This window comes from Sarcophilus harrisii, chromosome 3 (assembly GCF_902635505.1).
Source record: "Sarcophilus harrisii chromosome 3, mSarHar1.11, whole genome shotgun sequence".
In the NCBI taxonomy this organism is placed as follows: Eukaryota; Metazoa; Chordata; class Mammalia; order Dasyuromorphia; family Dasyuridae; genus Sarcophilus; species Sarcophilus harrisii.
This window is the reverse complement of record NC_045428.1, coordinates 291,912,417-291,934,426: the sequence shown is the minus strand read 5'-3', so window position 1 is coordinate 291,934,426 and position 22,010 is coordinate 291,912,417. Positions and strand designations below refer to the sequence as shown.

Genomic DNA, 22,010 nt, shown 5'->3' with positions numbered 1-22,010 from the left:
CAGGAAACAAGCAAGATAATCTCATATTACTGTCTTTTTGAGGACTTGCCACATTTTGTTGTGATTCACATTCAAAGGCCTTAGTATTATCGATGAAGTAGAAATATATGTTTTTCTGAAACTCCCTTACTTTCCTCCATACCTAGCAAATGTTGACAATTTGGTCTCCAGGTCCTCTGTCTTTTCAAAATCAACTCTGCATTTCTGGTAATCTTGGTTCACATATTGCTGAGGTCTAAATTGCAGAGTCTTTGTTCTAAGTTCTTTTTTCTTAAAACAAAAATCTTGCCTATAAAAATGTAAACATCCATCTACAAATACCTGTCATGTGCAGGGGGAAAAGCAGCCCTTGGAAAGCATGGTGAAGGTCTGAAGTTATGAAGAAGGAGAATATTTGGATTTCAGCTCTAATTTTCTTTAGCCATCTTGAATGGACATAAAGCCCCTTTGTCCTTAAATTGCTATAAAAATGTCAGTCATCTCATACGCTGTTTCTTTCTTTGTCTTTATAGTTTGTCTTTTCTCTCCCTTCTTTCTCTTAATATGATGTTTATATCTTTGTAAACATTAAATGTCATATTTATGTACTTAATACTAATTTTCCTAGAAAAATAATACCTTTACTTCCTCACTTAAAAATAATTGTTTCTCCTCTCTGTGATTCTATTAGGCCTGACATTGCTTAGGGTCTTAGAATCTGATTCACTGAAGATCTTTCTAAGACACTTCTTAGCAGTATGATCCTGGGCAAATCATTAAATCCTGTTTGTCTCAGTTTCTCAACTGTACAATGAGTTGGAGAAGAAAATGGCAAACCACTCATCCCTGCCAGAAAAAGCACACGTGATGTCACAGAGAATTGGGCACAACTGAAAATGAGTAAATCCTACCACTATCAGAGGGCTTCAGGAAATATGATCCTAGACTTGAATGCATATGAATTGTTGCTTGTCCTTCCTTCTCAAAAAAGATCAGGACATCAGGGAACTGATCCCAAGATAAGCAAGTGAATTGGACTTAAGGGAAGGAGGGCTGTGAGCCATCTGGATCCAGTGGCAAGATACAGATCAGGAGGGCAGAAGATGGACCTGAATGCAATAGGAGACCTTGGAATTTTTAAGCTAAGGTCTCCAACAGGTCTCAGTTTGATTGAGGCTGCCCCCATTCAGGGATTAAGGTTGGGTAGCAACTAAGGTAAAGAATCTCCTTTTTCACCTAGTATTTCCCCTCCCCCCCAAAAAAATCTAAATAAATCTGGGAGGGGAAGATTCTCTGGGTTTCTGGCCAAAGAAGAAATGATTGCTATTTATATTCAAGGTGAGTCAATCAGGACCCAAACAATGACCACATGGGGCTTGACCTAAGACCTACTGGTGACCAATGAGAATCAGTTTGGTTTTGGTTAATTCTTTGCATGTGAATTACTAAATGCTACAGGATAAATGAGGTCTCCTTTAAAGAACATAATCCTACTTCTCTCAATCAAACACACACACACACACACACACACACACACACACACACACACACACACGCTTTGGGGGAATGTGAAACTTTGATTTCATAGAGAATTCCCAATGAGAAAATTAACTTTTAACAATGCTAATAGATCTCTGCTCAGTAACTTGGAGTCTTAGAGTTACCAGAGAGCACTGAAAAGTTAAATGATTATGATTATTTAGGATCACATAGCCAATATGTGACAGAGGCAGGATTTGAAGTCATTTTCCTGACACAGACTAGTTCTCTATGCTCATTCTGCTTTCCTGTGTATCTACTTTTATAAGAGTGAAATGTAAGATAATACAGGTCATCTGGGTTCTTTGTCTTTTGAAATGTCTCCACAGATAGTCATTCTTACAGTCCCTGGCTTTTTCCTGAATTATGCCTTAGTTGACTGGTATCTGACATCTGTGAATAAATTAGTTTTGGAAAATACTTCACGAGTATTATTTGCAATCATGCTTGTTTGTACAGATCCCATGCTGACTACAAGTGCTATAAGGAACCTTGGTAGGTCACTTTTTTCTCCTTTCTTTTCCTGTTTAGTTTCTTCCAGGGTATATTTAAATTTCCTTGGCTACTGATATTCTGTGCTGGGTGGAGCTTACTTTTTCAATGAATATGGGGATAGGGAGGGAAAGAAGGTATTGCTTTTGCTTGGATGGATTATAATTTTGGGGTAGAGCTGAAGGCTTAAATTATTCTAAAAATGCCCTTGGGCTAAAGAGGTTAATTTCCAAAAACCCTCTATTGAAAAAATCATTTTAGTATATGTGCTGCCAAAGCAAGCACTGAATATATCCTACTAGACAACCATTTTAATAATAATAATTGTTTCATTTCTGTATATTGCTTCTTGGTTTACAAAGCACTCTATATTATATGAGCCTCACTACAATTCTGTAAAGCAGGCAGACCCAAGCTATTTATTCCTATTTTATAGGCAAGGAAACTAAGTGTCAGAAAAAGTAAGAGATTAGTACAGAGTCATTTATTCAGTGGCAAGTGCAGGATTCAAATTTAGTACTTAGTCTGATGCAAAAATGTAATAGAAACTTTGTACTATGTTGATCAAGCCTGACAGTTTGATTCTAGTATTCTTACTTCAATTACTACCATGTATTGCTATGTTGCTCCATGCAAACATTTCTTTGCTCTTAAACATGATATAATTTCAGGATATAATCATTTTAGGTTGTAACTTTTATGAAAACCATAAGCAACCATAAATCAATTGAATTAGTCAAAAATGCAGTATTGGACTTAAATTGCTTCTCCATGTGACTGACCAATTTCTCTTGAAATGATTTTTTTGTTAAGATGCATCAGGGGGGTATGAAGCAAACAAAAATAAATGTGCCATACAATTGGTAATCAGATTGAGGGTTACTGATAAATATGCATTTCTTCACTTCATACCACTTTAAAAATCAACTTCTTTTTTTTCCCATAGGTCTTTCAAAGGGCCTCACACATTTAATTAAAGGAGAATGCATGTTGATGGCTGCTTTAGCAGAAAATACCTTCAGGATCACTTTACACATTGCTGATTTTCATCATAAAGACTTACCTACAAGATTAAGTAACGTATTATTTTCTCATTTCTTTCCTCCTACTTATAGGCTTGAAACTTAGGTGTCATCCTTGACTCCCCATTATCTTCCTTTTCCCTTCTCCTCCCCTCTACCATATTCAATCTTTTGCCATGACCTATTGATTTCACTTCTGCAATGTTTCTTGAAAACTCTCCGTGACTCCAAATTTTTAGTGCATAGCAAAAAGGACACTGAAACACTGAAAAGTTTCAATTTAATAGGAAAACTGGTCATCTCTAAGAAACTGGATATAAAACTAATTTCCAGTCACAGACACCTCTGTTTAATTTTGAGGGAGTATTTATACAATTGAAGAGATCACCGAAAATAAAATGAGGAAATGACGTACATTGATTGGTTAGTTCCTAAAGAGGGAACTGTTATGGTCCATCAGTTATAACCATTTTGTCAACAGACCTTTAACAGATCATGAGATCTTCCACAGGTTATCAACTCCAGGTTATCTCATCAGGGGTTTTCTGGAATTTGGCTATTTCATTCTGGGGGCCTTTCACTTTGAGGATCTTCTGTGGGTTGTGATTAGTAGTTTCTATTTCTTTTTTATTGAATCAGTTTTTTTTCTTTTTTGATAGTTTTTCTTGATAATTTCTTGAAATATGACATTTAGAGTCTTTTTTCAAAAATTCATGGCTTTCAGATAGTTTGATAATTTAAAATTATCTCTCCTCAATCTATTTTCAGGTTAGTTGCATTTCAGAAAAGAAATCTCCCATTTTCTTATACTTTTTTCATTGTTTTGATTCTTGTTTCTTGTTTCTTGATGTCTCATGGCATTATTAGCTTCCGCTTGCCCAACTCTAGTTTTTAAGGAATTATTTTCCTGAAGAAAAGAACTTCAGAAAATTTTGTGCCTCTTTTACTCTGACCAAATTTGTTTTTAAGATGTTATTTTCTATAGTCATTTTTTTGTGTATCTTTTGTCAAGCTGTTAATTCTCTTTTCACAATTTTCTTGCATCATTCTCATTTATTTTTCCAATTATTCTTCTACCACTCTTATCTCTTTCTTTAAACCATCCAAGAATTCTTGTTGGGTAATTTCCAGGGACAGAACCAAGATGGCAGAGAGGACACGTGTTTCTTTCTGATCTTCTCCTATATCCCTCAGGCCAGTTAATAAATCTGGACTCTAAATTAGCTCTGGACCACCAGAATCTATGAACAGTAGAAGTGTAACAAATTACCAACAGAAGATAGTTTCGAAGATTGCCAGAAAAGGTCTGTTTCAATGGGAAATGGAGGGGGAGGCAAGCCAAGTGCAAGCAGGCTGAACACTGATGCCCAGTGCAGCGCAGAGTCCTGAAGCGATGAAGACTCTGCAGGGTGAAGAATCTACCAAGAGTAATCTACAGGACTCTACCACAGTGTTGGCCACTTTGCCTTGGTTGCAAGATAGTAGATCACCAGAGAATTGAGAAAACATCCAACACAAACACAAAAGATCAATAGTGAACCCCAAAAGGCCAGAATCTCAAGGGACCTGGCCATGCCCACCCAGCATCAGGAGTGAATCAGCATTAACTCAGTGCACCTGTGGCCACTCATAGAAGAAACTTCTGCTTGTTAAGGAAGTTTGGAAAACCTCTACTCTCCTAAGAGCAGACCTTAATTTTTTTTATAAAATGAGTAAAAAAATAAAGTGAACTCTGATGATAGATAGTTTTTATGGTGAAAGAGAAGAACAAATTTCAAACCCTGAGGAGACTAAAAGCAGATCATCTCCAGATGAAGCCCCAAAATGTGTGAGAAGAGCCTCACACAAGGCTCTTCTAGAAGAAATTTTAAAATATCTTAAAAGAGAGCTAGAAGAAAAATGAGGAAAGGAAATGAAAACTTTGCAAGTGGGTTTTGAAAAAATATATAACTCATTAAAAGATAGATTTGATAAAATGGAAAAAGAAAACAACTCCCAGAAAAACAGAATTTGTGAAATAGAAAATAACTCCTTAAAAAACAGAATTTGTGAAATGGAAAATATTCCATAGAACAAAACAACTCATTTACAAATTCAATTGGACAAACAGAAAAAGAAGTAAAAAAAAAGTAAATGAAGAAAATAATTCACTAAAATTCAGAACTGAACAAATGGAAATAAATGACTCAATGAGACAACAAGAATCAGTCAAGCAAAACCAAAAATAATGAAAAAAATAGAAAAAAATTGTAAAATAAGTAATTGAGAAAACAGCTGACCTGGAAAATACATCTAGGAGACAACAACCTAAGGATTATTGGACTCCCTGAAAATTATGATGAAAAAAAAAGAGCCTAAACTCTATTTTTCAGGAAATCATCAAAGAGAACTACCCAGATATCATAGAATCAGAAGGTAAAATAATCATCGAAAGAATTCACCAAATATCTCCTGAAAGAGACCCCAAAAGTAAAACCCCAAGGAATATCATGGCTAAATTTCTGAACTATTAGACCAAGGTAAAAATATTACAAGCAGCCAGAAAGAAACAATTCAAATACTGAGGACCTAGCAACTTCTACTTTAAAGAATCAAGGGGCCTAGAATCTGAAACTCTGAAAGTCAAAGAACTTGGAATGCAGCCAAGAATAAATTGCCCTGCTAAACTGAGGATTTTCTTTCAAGGAAGAAGATGAACATTCAAGGAAACAGGTGAATTCCATTTATTTCTGAAGAAAAGACCAAAGCTAAATACAAAAATTTGACCTCCAAATATAGAACTCAAGAGCAGCATAAAAAGGTAAAAAGAAAGGAACTCTTAAGAATTGTATTCCTGTTATGGGTATACATAGAATGTGCATATATAATCTGATTTTACTGTTATAACATAAAAAGAAACTAGAGGTAGAAAGAGGAATGTACTGGAAAAAATAGGAAAATGGTGGTAAAATGAGGGAAATTACATCTCAAGAAGAGGCATAGATAACATATTATAATTGAGGGAAAGAAATAAGGGGGATGAACATTGTGTGAATATTACTCTCATCAGATTTGGCTCAAAGAGAAAATATTAGAAATATTTGGTTTCACTGAGAAACTTCTCTCATCTTATAGAAAAGTGGGAGGGGAAAGGGGAAAAGGGAAAGGATAGGCTAAATAGAAGGAAAAGAGAAATAGTAGGGGAAAAGTATAAGAAGGGGGGAGGGAAAGTTAGATATGATAGATCTTTGGAAAAAACTGAATGGAGACAGAAAAGGAGTACACTTTCTTCTCAACAATTCATGGAACCTATACAAAAATTGACCATATGTTAGGACATAAAGACATCAAAATTAAATGCAGAAAAGCAGTAATAGTAAATGCATTCTTTTCAAATCACAATGAATAAAAACTACATTCAACAAAAAGCTAGGGGTAAATAGACAAAAAAATAATTAGAAACTAAATAATCTCATCCTAAAGAATGAATGGGTGAAACAGTTAACCATAGACACAATAATTTCATCTAAGAGAATGACAATAATGAGACAACATATCAAAATTTGTGGGATGCAGCTACTTTTTTAAATTTAAATTTAAATTTAAATTTAATTAATTAATTAATTAATTATAATATATACCACTTTATTTATTACCACTTTAGCTGCATAATATATAATATATATATTAAATATATAAAATTAAATATATATAATTATATAAATATATATAATAATATACCAGATATATATAATTATTTAAATATATAAAATAAAGTGGTAATAATATTAATTATAATAATTATAATTAATTAATTAAATTTAAATTAAATTTAAATTTAAATTTTATATCTCTAGAGGCTTACTTGCATAAAATAAAGAGAAGATCAATGAATTGGGCTTGCAACTAAAAAAGCAAAAAAAAAAAAAAAAGAGCAAATTAAAAAACCCCAAATCAAATACTAAATTTAAAATTCTAAAAATAAAAGGAGAGATTTAAAAATTGAAAGTAAAAAAACTATTGAATTAATAAATAAAACAAGAATTGGTTCTATGAAAAAACAACAAAATAGATAAACTCTTAATAAATTTGATTAGAAAAAGGAAAGAGGAAAATTAAATTGTTAGTTTCAAAAATGAACAGGGAGAACTTGCCACTAATGAAGAAGAAATTAGAGCAATAATTAGGAGTTACTTTGATCAACTTTATGCCAATAAACTTGACAACCTAAGTAAAATGGAGGAATCTCTACAACAATATAGATTTCCCATATTAACAGAAGAGGAAATAAATTACTTAAATAGTTCCACTTTAGAAAAAGAAATAGAACAAGCCATTAATCAACTGCCAAAAAACAAAACAAAACAAACAAACAAACAAACAAAAAAATAAACCTCTAGGACCAGATGGATTTACATGTGAATTCTACCAAACATTTAAAGAACAATTAACTCCAATACTATATAAACTATTCAAAAAAAAAAAAATAGGGAATGAAGAACTCCTGCCAAATTACTTCTATGACACAGATATGGTGCTGATACCTAAACTAGGTAGGACAAAAACAGAGAAAGAAAATTATAGACCTAGCTTCCTAATGAACAGTGATGCAAAAATCTTAAATAGAATATTAGGAAAGAGATTATAGAAAATCATATCTAGCATAATACACTACCACCAAGTGGGATTTATACCAAGAATACAGGGCTGGTTTAATATTAGGAAAACTATTTGCATAATTGGCTATATCAGTAAACAAATTAACAAAAACCATATGATTATCTCACTTGATGCAGAAAAAGCATTTGATAGAATCTTACACCCATTCCTATTAAAAACATTAGTGAGTATAGGAATAAGTGGACTTTTCCTTAAAACAGTCAGTAGTATCAATTTAAAACCATCACCAAACATCATATGTAATGAGGATAAACTGGAACCATTCCCAATAAGATCAGGTTAAAACAAGGTTGCCAACTATCACCATTACTATTCGATATTGATTTAGAAATACTAGCTTTTGCGATGAGAAAAAAAAGAAATTAAAAGAATTAGAGTAGGTAATGAGGAAATCAAATTATAACTCTTTGCAGATGATATGATAGTATACTTAGAAAACCTGAGAGAATCAAATTAAAAACTATTAGAAGTAATCTACAACTTTAGCAAAGTTGCAGGATACAAAATAAATCCACATAAATCATCAGCATTTTTATATGTCGCTAACAAAATCCAACAGTAAGAGATATAAATAGAAATTTCATTTAAAATAACTGTCAATAGGATAAAATATTTGAGAATCTATCTGCCAAGAGAGAGTCAGGAACTATATGATCAAAACTACAAAACATTTTCCACACAAATAACATCAGATCTAAGCAATTGGAAAAATATCAAGTGCTCTTGGATAACTTAAATGAATATAATAAAGATGACAGTACTACCTAAACTAATCTATTTAGTGCTCCACCAATCAAACTCCCAAGTAACTATTTTACTGACTTAGAAAAAATAAAATTCATCTGGAAGAACACAAAGTAAAGAATTTCAAGGGATTAATGAAAAGAAAAGCAAGTAAAGGTAGCCTAGCTGTACCAGATCTAAAACTACATTATAAAGCAGCAGTCATCAAAACCATTTGGTACTGGCTAAGAAATAGAGAAGTTGATCAGTGGTGTAAAGTCCAGGCTAGCTCCCTGGAGGCCTCGAGATCAGCTAGAGTCAGGATAGTCAAAAGTCCTTGATCTTTAGGGGGAGAAGTGAAGGAGACAAACTGCCACAAGGCTCACCACCAACTTCTCTCCTCCTCATCCTGCTGCAAAGTGAGTCTCCCTTGTCTCACTCCACTCTCTAATCCTTGCCTATGATTATCTGTATACACCAAACATTGAGCCAGTGCAGAACAGTGAGAAGGGCCATTTTTTCCAAACATACATTAATAGAATCATTGTTGAATAGGCAATTAGCCTTAAGCGCTTGGTTGTCTGATTCAAGCATACCTTTTGAGAGTTTCAGCCTTTTACAAGTGAATAGATTAAGTTCACAGAACAAAATATTCAATGACTATAGCAATCTAGTATTTGACAGACCCAAAGACTCCAGCTTTTGGAATAAGAATTCACTATTTGACAAAAACTGCTGGGAAAATTGGAAACTAGTATGGCACAAAGTAGGCATTGACCCACATCTAATACCGTATACCTAGATAAGGTCAAAATGGGTTTATGATCTAAACATAAAGAATGATATTATAAACAAATTAGAAGAACATAGAATAGTTTACCTCTCAGATCTGTGGCGGAGAAAGGAATTTGTGACCAAAGAAGAACTAAAGATCATTATTGATCACAAAATAGGTAATTTTGATTATATTAAATTAAAAAGTTTTTGTACAAACAAAACTAATGCAAACAAGATTAGAAGGGAAGCAATAAACTGGCAAAACATTTTTACCCATTCAAAGGTTCTGATAAAGGCCTCATTTCTAAAATATATAGAGAATTGACTCAAATTTATAATAGTTCAAGCCATTCTCCAATTGATAAATGGTCAAAGCAAATAAACAATTTTCAGATGAAGAAACTGAAACTATTTGTAGTCATATGAAAAGGTGCTCCAAATCACTATTGATCAGAGAAATGCAAATTAAGACAACTCAGATACTACTACACACCTGTCAGATTGGCTAAGATGACAGGAAATGATAATGATTTGATGGGGATGTGGGAAAACTGGGACACTAATAACATTGTTGATGGAATTGTGAATGAATCCAACCATTCTGGAGAGCAATTTAGAACTATACTCAAAAAGTTATCAAACTGTTCATACCCTTTAATCCAGCAGTGTTTCTACTGGGCTTATATCCCAAAGACATCTTAAAGGAGGGAAAGGAACTCACATGTGTAAAAATGTTTGTGGCAGCTCTTTTTATAGTGGCAAGAAACTGGAAACAGAGTGGATGCCCATCAGTTGGAGAATGGCTGAATAACTTATGGTATATGAATGTTATAGGATATTATTGCTCTATAAGAAACAATCAGCAGGATGATGTCAGAGAAGCCTGGGGAGACATGAATGAATTGATGCTAAGTGAAATAAGCAGAACCAAGAGATCATTATACACAGCAGCAACAAGACTATATGACTATCAATTCTGATGGACATGGCTCTCTTCAACAATGAGATGATTCAAACCAGTGCCACTTGTTCAGTGATGAAGAGAGCCATCTACGCCCAGTGAGAGGACCATGAGAACTGAGTTGGATCACAACATAGCATTCTCACTCTCTCTGTTGTTGTTTGCTTGCATTTTCTTTCTCAGGTTTTTTTTCTTCCTTCTTGATCTGATTTTTCTTGTGCAGCAAGATAACTGTATAAATATGTTTACATATATTGGATTTAATATATATTTTAACATATTTAACATGTATTTGGACTACCGCCAGCTGCCTAGCTGGGGTAGGGGGAAGAAGGGGAAGATTTGGAACAAAAGATTTTGCAAGGGTTAATATGGAAAAATTATCTATGCATATGTTTTGTAAATAAAAAGCTTTAATAATTAAAAAAAGAAGAATTCTTGTTGGGTTTATGTCCAGTTAGCACTTTTCTTTGACAATGTGGTTGTACCTATTTACACGTTGTAGTTCTTCTGAGTTTATGTCCTGGTCTTCCATGCCACTATAGTAGCATTTAATGGTCAAGTTGTTTTTGCTATCGTTGTTAGCTCATTTTTCTGGGCCTACTTATTGTCTTTGAACTTTTTGTTAAAGTTAGGTTCTGTTCACCTCGCCAAGTGGACTCTCTCTTCCAGACTGTTTTGCAACTTCTTTTTCTGAGCTAATTCTAAGGGTCTGCACTGCTTTCAAGGTGATGTGATCCAGGGAGAAATAACTGTTCTCCTTGTCTGCCCTCTGCTCTTTACCCTGGAAGTGCCCCTGCTTCCTTGTAACAATAAGTGCTAGGGCTTTTCAGGGCCCTGGAACTGATATTAGGCTTTTGTTCCTTTTTGTCTTTCTCCTCCTTTTCTTCCTCCTCCTTTTTCTCTTCATCCTTTTCCTCTTCTTCTTTCTTCTCCTTCTCCTCATCCTCCTTCTTTGGGAATTTAAACTGTCTTATTTCCCTGTTCCAATTTTCTGCAGGTATTGGTGTTGTGGATGAAATTTTAAAAAAATTTTTTGGAAGTATAGCTTTTGGATTTTTAAACTTCAAAATCTTAGAGTTTTGGCTCAGGAATATATTTAATGATGATGTCAGTGAAGGAATGCTTAGTTTTTCATTAGTATATATCAACTTTTATGTGGGTAAGTAAAGAATTTATTCATTAATTCTTTATTTTGTTAGACTGTGGGCTTTATGAGGGAAGGAACCATGTCTTGTCTAAACTTTGCTAGTCTCTCAGCATTTTGGTCCTTGCTCTGAACATAGTAGTCATTTTATAGTTGTCCAATAAGATTTGTTTTGATTGAATTTTTCAGAAACAATGATCATCTCCCAGGGAAGGTAAGTGATGTAGTGGATAGACTACTCAAACTGGAATCAGAAAGACTTGAGTTCAAATCCAGCTTCAGACATTTACTAATGCTACCCTATGATAGCTTACTATGCTACCCTAGATAGATCACTTAACTTCTGTCTGCCTCAATTTCTTCAAATGCAAAATGAGGATAATAATAGCACTGATTTCCTGAGATTGACTGAAATTCTATTTTAGTAGCAGAGTTGATCATAAGTGACCATGATTTGCCATTGGGTTGGACCCACATTACCTACTATAAATGTAGCATGTATTTGAAAACCCTGGTGTAACCCAGTGACTTGGAGAATTTCTCTCTTGTATCCTCATAATCACTGCACTATCTGAAATTCAAATATAGTTATTCAATAAACATTTATTAAGCACTTGCTATGTACTGTGCACATAGTGTACTAAATACTAGGGATACAAAGAAAGGTAAAATCAAGATTCCTCCACTAAGGAGCTTACGTTCTCTTATAGGAAGATTGCCAAACAGCTTGTGCAAAATACATATGCAGGGTAATTGGGAGGCAATTCCAAAAGAAAAGACACAAGCATTGAAGGATGGAAGGGGAGGAAGGAAATAGAAAAATTTTCCTCCAAAAAGTGAATTTTAACTGGGATTTGAAGAGAGTCAGAGTAGCCAAAAGACTGAAATGAAGAGGGAGTATATTCCAAGCATGAGCAGTAGGTAGGCAAAAGGAAAAGATTTAGAAACAGAGTCTTATTATATGAGCAACAGAAAGAAGGCTAGCATTGCTAGATTATAGAGTATGTGTAGCTAAGAAAGGCGTGAGAAGACATTAGACTCTAAAAGTAATACTGAATGGCTTCAGTTTATTGAACAGAGGAGGGACACTGTCAGATCTGTACTTAAATTTTTTTTGGTAAGTTTTTAAGTTTATGTTAAACTTAGATACAAAATTAAAAAAAAAAAAAGAAAAAAATTGTCATGTACACAGCAGAACATGAGAGAGGATTCAATATAAAGCAATAAATTTCCATTAAAATATATAATAACATAATAAAAAAATAAACACTACACATTGTTTTCAAAGTTGTCTAGCTTTTCTTTGCTTTCTTGTAGGTTTTCTTCTGTTCTCTACTGTATATTTTTACTTTTTATTTTTCCTCTCCCTCAAAAGCCCCCAAAGGCTTCAATTAAGTGTAGATACACACACAGATATCTATAAATATATACATATATGTACTCATATATACATTTATATTTGGAAAACCACATTATGTTTATTTCCACTTATCATGTGCTTCTCTATAAATAGCTAGCATTTTCCTTTCTAAGTCATGTCTTTCCATGCTTTTCTAAATCAATCAACTCATCATTTTCTTCACCACAGCAATATTCCAAGCCAATAACATTCTATCCAAGAGACTATGTAAATTTTTTCCCCAAATTTTCTTCATTTCCTCAATTCTTGGGTGAATAGGTTTTATTTATACAAGAAAATTTTAATATAAAATAATCACAATTATCCATTATATACTTCAATTATGGTCTTATGCCTTATAATATAGTTTAAGCTCTTATTAGACCTGATCTTTAGCAAGATCACTTTGTTACCTGAGTGTTGGATGAATTAGTGTGGGAAGAGACTTGAAGAAAGAAAACTATTGTAGTATTCCACCTGTAGGGTGATAAAGGTTTGCAGCAGGGTGGTGGCTATGTTAGTAGAAAGAAGGAGGTATATTCAAGAGATTTTTGTGAAGATAAAATTGATGGGTTTTGGCAACAGATAAGATGGGGATCTCGAGGATGACACTAAGGTTAGGAATAAGAGTGAACAGAAATTGACAGAAATAAAGAAGTTGGGAAAAGGGTAAGATTTAAGTAAAAATGTAATGAATTCTTTAAGAGTCATGTTGAATTTAATGTATCTACAGACTTCGAGTTCTAGATATTTAATAGGTAGATAGTAGTAGTTAGCAATTCCATAAGGTCATTGTGCTATCAAGCCATTCCATGTGATTACAATTATTCATTCCACATTGTGACTTCTCCCATTGTATTTTTAATATTTTGTGAATTGGCATATGCAATTGGAATTGGGGAGGGGGTTGTAGAATCTGTGAATTACACTCAAAAGTCAACAATATACACAGAACCTATGACCAAACACTTAACTCAATTTTACAATAAATATCCCTTAAAAGAAAAAAAAAAAAAGAAAAAAACTCAGAGTTCCCTGGTATGAAGGGAAAGCTAAAAAAGTTTATATGTATTTTCCAGATTGATTGTGGGAGTACTATGCCCCTAATCCCTATGGTGTTGAAGTGATAATTGTATTCTGATATAGAAGCAGCTCTACATAATTGTTAATATTAATACACACACACATATACACATACACATACACACACATATGGAGAGAGGTGGGGAAGAGAAAAAGAGGGAAGGAGAAAAAGAAGGGAGAGAGAGAGCAAGAGAAAATCAATGATACACTAATTTTGCTTTTGTTTGCTTCTTCAAATAGCCGAATGGAGTGGAATGTCTGGAATTATTTCTTTGTTTGTGTCATCTCTTCTTTTAAATTCTACAAGTTTTAAACAAGAAGCTGAGCTATTCCTTCTCAAGTGAGTAGCTGTTATATCTTCATAAAATTTCACAAATCTGTAACTCTGAATTATGTAAAAGTGATTTGCAAACTATACTTGAGGACCATATCTGGCCCTCCAACTATTTTTGTGAACCTGATAGCTAAAATTGATTTTACGTTTTAAACACAAAAAAACCCTTTTATTTAAAATGTAGAAACAATTCTTAACTAGGAATGGTCCAAAATAGATAGCTATTGTCATGATTCAGCCCGGATGGTAGCTTGCCAATTCTTGCAAAGTAAAAAGTTAAAGTGAACACCAAGATCATTGTGATTCTGGAGAACTGTCACAATTTGGAGAAAAGTAATTGCAAGAGAGTAGCTGACTTAACTATCAAAGACTTTAAGTTCATATGTACAAGAAAGATAATGCTGTTTGGCTATATTATTATTATTATTATTATTTTTGGCATTTGGCAATTAACTAAAATTTACTGGATGAATAAAGTCGCACTGGATATAATTCTAAATAATAGGACTAATATATTAGGATAATTGCTACTGTTTTTCTAATTATCTTCTAGATCCATTGTTCTTTTTTAGAAACAACTCATTAAGTCAAATCTTTCCTTTTTAATGTTTTTAAAGGATTTATTTTTGTGAATGTTGAATATGTTATATCCCAAGTTATATTCCTGATGAACTGGAAGCAACCTCTATGCCACCATGAAAATGTCTTGGAAAAAGAATATTTAAGGAAAATATAGGACTAAGAATATAGGCAAACATTTTCTCATGAAATGGTTTCAGCTCTAGAGTTTTCTTTTAAAGAAATATATGGAAATTTAGTTGCATGTGGTCATCAGAGGCTATTAGTTCCAAAGCAGAATCTGGAATTGGGAAATAATGAAATTTACTTCCCTGTAGATTGAAGAGATACCTTAAATGCTTATGCCATCACAAAGTCAACTGGGAATATGGAACTACAACATGGAACATCTTGTGTAATAAATACCAGATACAATGGCAAAAGTTTTAGATTTTGCTTTTGTGAGAGTCATACATAGGAATACCCCACAAGGTAGACTGGTACTTCTGGGATACCTAGAGAGGCCACAGTGAATCCAGTTCCTATAATGTTTCAGTTCTAATCTGTCCTATACATTAGTATTTATATATTTTTTCAATTTGAGCTAGAAACATGTGATACTGATTCAAGTAGCATGTAAATTTTAAATACATTGAAAAAGCCTAAATTTTAAAACATATGTATTTTTTGAAAACACAGATTTTGGAAAAGTATCAGATTTTTTGCTTCTCTGATGATATTTACCTTTGTTGGAATGCTGATTCCTGCACGTGTCTACTTACGTATATCATTCTCGGATATATATTATGCCGTACATCTCTACTTTACATTGATTGTCATAAGGTATGACTGATTGTAACTAATGAGCAATTATAGTTTCATTTCTCTCTAACATAGTATTCTCATTAGCATGAATAAGGAATCCTCAGAAGTTCTTCTATATATTTGAATTTATGATATTAGAAGTTAGAATTATGTAAAATATAGCAATTTATTTCAGCCCAATGGAAACATGAATTATGAATTCATCAATCAATTAAACTCTTATTAAAGACATCTAGGAATAGTGGATAGAATGTCAGGAAGACTCATATTCCTGAATTCAAATCTGGCCAAAGATACAGAAAGAAAGAAAGAAGGAGAAAAAGAGAAAGAAAGGCAAAAGAGGGAAAGAAAAAAGAAATTCTTATATCACAAAAATAGTGAAGCAAAATAGTTCCATATCAACCACATCAAAAAGATGCTTTCTTTATTCTGTTGTCTTTTTTGATATTTGGGCATCTAGGAATTTTAAGCTTTCATTTTAGGCTACTAATTGGACCCATTTGAGTCCAAATCATATGGCATTGATTTCTTCTCTTCCCCCCCCCCAAAATCATGTAAAATAAAGGGGTTCCAATTAAGGAACCCTGCTTTCCAGGCTACACAGAAGCCAACATTTTGAGAAGTTTACTAGGATTAGTTCTTTGTTTCCTTCTCTATAATGCAATAGTCTGAACCAGTTACTTGCTAAGATCCAATTCATATCTGTTCACCTATGATGTAGGAGTCTGTGACCTGCCTTGACCCAGTGACGGCAAGTATGGCTCAAGGTCACACATCCCCAAGTCACAAAAAGTAGGCTCAAACCACTAAAAACTTTAAAGGTGAATGATCAAGCAGAGTACACTGAATTTCAAGATCAAGTTTCAAAATCATGGTCAGCTTACCAACTATAACAGATCAATCCTGACTAGGGTTCGGAGATACCATGATGTAGGAGTCTGTGACCTGCCTTGACCCAGTGACGGCAAGTATGGCTCAAGGTCACACATCCCCAAGTCACAAAAAGTAGGCTCAAACCACTAAAAACTTTAAAGGTGAATGATCAAGCAGAGTACACTGAGTTTCAAGATCAAGTTTCAAAATCATGGTCAGCTTACCAACTATAACAGATCAATCCTGACTAGGGTTCGGAGATACCATTCAGAGTTGAACCCTGACTTTGCCATTGCCCTGGTTTAATATCATTCAGTAATAACTGCTGGTTCCTAAGAATGGTTTGCTTAATGAGCAGAGCATTGCTCTGAAAGCTGGAAATTCTCATGGAATACAATGAATCTAACAACTAACAAGAAGTAATGTTTCTTAATTCTTTCAGAATTCTGGTCTTTCTGATACTGAGCCCTGTTTTGAATCGGCTTGGCTATGGATTTACCTGGCGTTGGGCATTTACAATGGTCTGGAGCGAAATGAGGGGGCTGTTTAACATAAACATGGCTCTTACACTATCTTATTCTGTTAATAGCATTGGATCAGAAAGGGAAAAGTCCCAGGTAAAGAAAATTGTAGTTTTGGGAGTTTTGAAAAATTTTTTCTTTCATCTTATTTCAGTATTTCAAGGATCTATGATTTTATTGCTGTGGGCATTCAGAACTCTTGACTCCTTGTGTAGTCTTTTTTTTTCTAACTGTGCCATATGATGCTAAACTTTTAAATGCTTTTTATTTTAGTTTCACATTGGATCATTCCCCCCTTTTTCTAAACTGACCTTTTTAAAATAAGGATAACATCTAGATTGAGATTAGAAGTTTTTAGTGCATGTCTGCAAGGAGTTTTATCGTGAAGTATACGAAATGGAAGCAATAAAAGGCTATAAAATTGCATATACACTTTGATCCAGCACTGCCACTCCTGCCACTCCTGGGCCTGTATCCCAAAGAGACAATAAAAGAAAAGAACCCACATGTGCAAATATATTTGTAGCAGCCTTTTTTTTTTTTTTTTTTTTTTTTTTTTTTTTTGTAGTGGCAAAGAACTGGAAATTGAGTGGGTGCCCCTTGGCAAATATCTAAATAAGTTATAGTATATGCATGTAATGGAATATTGTTGTTCTATAAAAATGATGGTCAGGTTGATTTCAGAAAAACCTAAATGAATTGATGCTGAGTAAAGTGAGCAGAATTAGGAGAACATTGTACACAATAACAAGATGGTATGATGATCAGCTATGATGAACTTAGCATTTTTTTCAACAATGTCGTGAATCAAGGCAGTTCTAATAGACTTGGAAAGAAAATGCAAATTACATGCAGAAAGAGAATTAGAGACTGAATGTGGATCAAAGCATAGTATTTTCACCTTTTTGTTTTTTTCTTTGTTTTTTTTTTCCTGTTGGTATTTTTCTTGCACAACATGATAAATATGGAAATATGGTTAAAAGGACAGCACATATTTAACCTTATCAGATTGTTTGCTGTTTTGGGGATGGGACAAAAATTTAGAACACAAAGTTTTATAAAAATGAATGTTGAAAACTATCTTTATAATATTTGGAAAAATAAAGTACTATTGAAACTGAAAAAAAAATAAAAGAAAAGAAATGGAGACAAGAACAATGTAGAACTAAAAATCTAAAATATTTTCCTGAAGAGTAGAAGAAGAAGCAGAAAAGAGAATTTACAGGCCAATGGAACCTAGCTGGATCTCTCTCCCATACGCTCTTCTTTTCCTGAGTTAGGTGATCTTTATGACATAGATGCACAGCACCTGAAGACACAAAGGAGAGATGGCTGTGGAAGCAAGGAAAAGAATAGCAGAATAACCATATATCACATATAATATTAAGGAAAATTGCCTATCCACTAAAGTGGAATCATGTACTTGTGTACTGGATTATAAACTAGGTAAAAATAATTTAAATTTTACATTGTTAAAAACATAATATGTAAAGTACCAGAGATTTCTTTTTTGTTTGTTTGTTTGTTTGTTTGTTTGTTTGTTTTTCTATTCTAGATCTTACTTCATGGAGTGACATTATGTTTAATTACTTTGTTGATAAATTCAATGACATTACCTCGAGCAGTTATCCATTTAGGTAAGTCATATTAATATTGTGTAGGTAAAAAAAAATAGTCAAAGAATCTAAGAAAAGAGAGGGTACAGATTATCTGTATAATAAAACCTATTTTACATATGAGGAAATCAAGAGACATCAAATGACCAAAAGCTCAAGACCATACAGCAGATCAATGAAAAGGATCCTAGGTAGCTATCCCCAAATGGCTTCTGCTACTTAAGCTAAAAATTGATCCTCATGAACCCAAATAAGTACATGTCAAATGAATATAATTCTACATAGATAGAAGGAGAAATGGGAACTAAGTGGGAAATATAGATAATTCACGTCAAAGTCAATTAAGGTATTTGTCCTCACTCCTTTGTCTTCTCTAGTCTATTTAATGAGTTTTTAAATGCCTCATTCACTTTGGCTTATAAGAGGTAATTAGTACAAACAACAGAAACAAAGCAAAACTTCTAAACAGTAAGTCTGTATATAACTACTAAAACTAGAAGAGGTAAAAAAGGCAATGATAGTAAAATGAAGTATACTAGTGAGAAAATTAAAACTAAATGTGAACAAAATGTAACATGTGATGGATCAATCATAAACTTAAGATCATAGAAGTAGACCTGGAAGGGATCATCAAGGTGTTTGAATTCAACTTCATTTTATAGGCAAGAAAACTGAGATTGAAAGGAGTTAAATGGCTTGATTAAGTATATGATATAAAATTTGAACTGTTTTCCTCCACTATTTATAAACAACTTGTTAAATCAGATCAACAAACATTGTGTACAAATAGGATACAGGGATAAAAATGAAAACAATTTACTATCAGGACACATTTTATGGGAAAGATCATTTGAGGATAGAGAAAGAATTAAAAATTGTATAAGAGAAGAAGTAGAATAGAAAAGACCTTACATGTGTTGGGTTTTACATGTGTTATGGTGGCACTTGGATGAATAAATATAAATTAAATAAATGAAAATAAAGAACTTGAGATATCTGGGTAAATGTTGGATATGGAGGAGATAAGAGAAAAGAAAGAGTAGGGTGGTATTACATGTACTTAGTTTTGTACTTGGCTAACTGAAAGAATGAATGGCAAGACTCTCAGGAGAAACTTTTTAAAAGTGTAGAAAGGGGGTAGGTTCAGGAAATGAAGAGACAATGGATTCTACTTTACCAATGCTGAGTTTGAGGTGCTGACTAATCATTTAAGTAAAGATATCCAGAAGACCACTAGGATTTTGGCAAGACATTAGGATTGGCTATATATAATAAATTATCCATCCATCTTCCACAAAACCACCAAAGGGGTTTTCCTAAATGGAAATTCTGACCACATCACAACCCTACCCCCAACTCCCCATACAGTGACTTTTTATTACCTCTAGGATGAGTATGGATTCCTTGGCTTAGCATTCAAATTTTCTCCTAACCTGCCTCCTCATCTTTCTAATCTTACACACCACTTCTTTCCATGCCCTCTATAGTCCAACTATACTGACCTTTGTTGTTCTGCATAAATTTTATTTTGTTTCCCTTCTCTGTACCTTTCCATTGGCTGTCCCCCTTGCTTGTGATGCTCTATGTACTCACATCTACCTCTTGGAATCTCTAATTTTTAAAGACTCAGTTCAAATGTTGCCTAATATATATAACTTTTCTTGTTCCCCTTACCCCAGTTACTAGTTTTCTCCCTCTCAAAACTTTCACACACACACACATATGTATATTTGATGAATGTCTACACACATACTCAATATATAAACATATGCATGTGTATGCATATGTATGTGTGAGAGAGAGACACAGGGAGATAGAGAGAGGAGTTAATTGTAAAATGTAAACTCTTTGAGGGAAAGGACTCTCACTTTTGTCTTTGTATGGCCATATATTAGGTTAAAGTAAAGCAAACTGAACCAAAACAGAGAGTTAGAACAAAAAGAGCTTTTAGTTTGGCAGACAACAACTCTATATTATATGGAACTCTTGCTGATAACAAAGGAGTATGGGTAATTTTGTTCGCAAGCATTCTGACTCTGCTTTTTATTCTTCCAAATAAAAGCAAATATAGAAGGAAATAATTTGAGTTCTAAATTGTTCTCACCATAAAACTGGCTTATTTGAGTCTCTCACTTTTCGTTTCCATTAATATTTCTTAGGAAGACATTAAAAATAAAATGAGTAGAAATCATATAAATCTACATAAAGAGACCAGATCTTCCACAATTTAAAGACTTATTTGTTTGATAGGTCTCCGTGATATTACATTAACAAAACGCAAGTCACTCTATTACACAGTTCAACATTTTCAAGAAATAACCAAGTCTGCAGCCACAGCTTTAAGATTTGACAGAGATCTTGCCAATGCAGATTGGACTTGGGTTGAAAAAAAAACTACATTTCAAAATCCTTATAAGGTGAGCAATTAATCTATATTGTCTTCCCTACAGAGTTTGATGTGATCAGTCTTAAGCAAATATGATTTGTGAAATGAATCAATAAAAATTCACAATTCTTGATCTTTAAGATACAAGTTACCATAATTTTCTAATGTTGAACACTAAATACAGAATGGGTTCCTACCTTCTAGGATGGGTGTGAGGACAAATGAAATAACAGTATTTGTGATAAGGTGTATGAATACTGGTTTGTTGTCATTATCAATATCATTATTATTAGAACAATAGGAAAAACATTGGCTCTGATTTGTATCCATTGGAGTTTTAGATACCTATTTAAGGAACAAGAAGTCTTTCCATCCCAACCTACTATATTAGATACTATGGAGAATGCTGTCATAATATTTGTTATCATCTTACCTAATAGCATCTGCCCCTAATACATTAAGAGCAATAACATTGAGGGGTGCAGTAAAGATATAACATGGAAACAAATATATAGAAAATTTAAAAAGGAAAAAGATACTGACAGGAGAAGGCTTTGGGTCCCTTTTCTTTGACTCAATCTACTTGTTGCTTTTTTCTTTTTAATATTCCATCCCACACACTTTTCCATGTGTCATACACAGTCACTGAGAGTAGATGTTGGAGAAATATATATTTAGAAAATTCCAGGAATGTTGAGTTACTAACATGCATGCAAAATTACCTAACAGCAGAATCTACTACAGTGGAATGGGATGAAATTATTTCATGTTCCTAGTGTTAGCTGGAGAGAGGCTATAAGATGAAAATGTGTTCCAGAGATGGGATGGAAATACTATTATGATCATTTAGCAGTGATTCACACTCCACTGGGAGTTAGTCAAAACCAATTTATCTACTTTTTGATAAATCTAATCCCAATTTAGTGAAACTGTCAGTGGGAATAAAGCCCTTGGGAATTTCTGAGTGGTCCCACTCAGACCCAAATTTAACCCAAATCTATAACCCAAATCTAAGGACTTCAGAATACAGTTTAGAAAAATAACTGGCTCTCTAAAACCAAATCTATCTATAAACTAGACCATTGCCTATCTATTTGGAGAATTTCTGATATCCAA

At 33.4% G+C, this 22,010-nt stretch overlaps 1 protein-coding gene across 2 annotated transcripts in view; it reads left to right on the top strand.

Moving 5' to 3' along the window:
* Positions 1–22,010, top strand: part of SLC9C1 (solute carrier family 9 member C1) — a 72,533-nt gene that overhangs the window by 12,109 nt on the left and 38,414 nt on the right. For both annotated transcript variants that reach the window (XM_031959656.1, XM_031959655.1), the window contains exons 6-13: positions 1,848–2,013; positions 2,957–3,085; positions 11,153–11,314; positions 14,022–14,121; positions 15,373–15,516; positions 16,814–16,988; positions 18,448–18,529; positions 20,759–20,925. In XM_031959656.1, the coding sequence (XP_031815516.1) occupies positions 1,848–2,013; positions 2,957–3,085; positions 11,153–11,314; positions 14,022–14,121; positions 15,373–15,516; positions 16,814–16,988; positions 18,448–18,529; positions 20,759–20,925 (1,125 nt within the window). The remainder of the gene's footprint in view (positions 1–1,847; positions 2,014–2,956; positions 3,086–11,152; positions 11,315–14,021; positions 14,122–15,372; positions 15,517–16,813; positions 16,989–18,447; positions 18,530–20,758; positions 20,926–22,010) is intronic.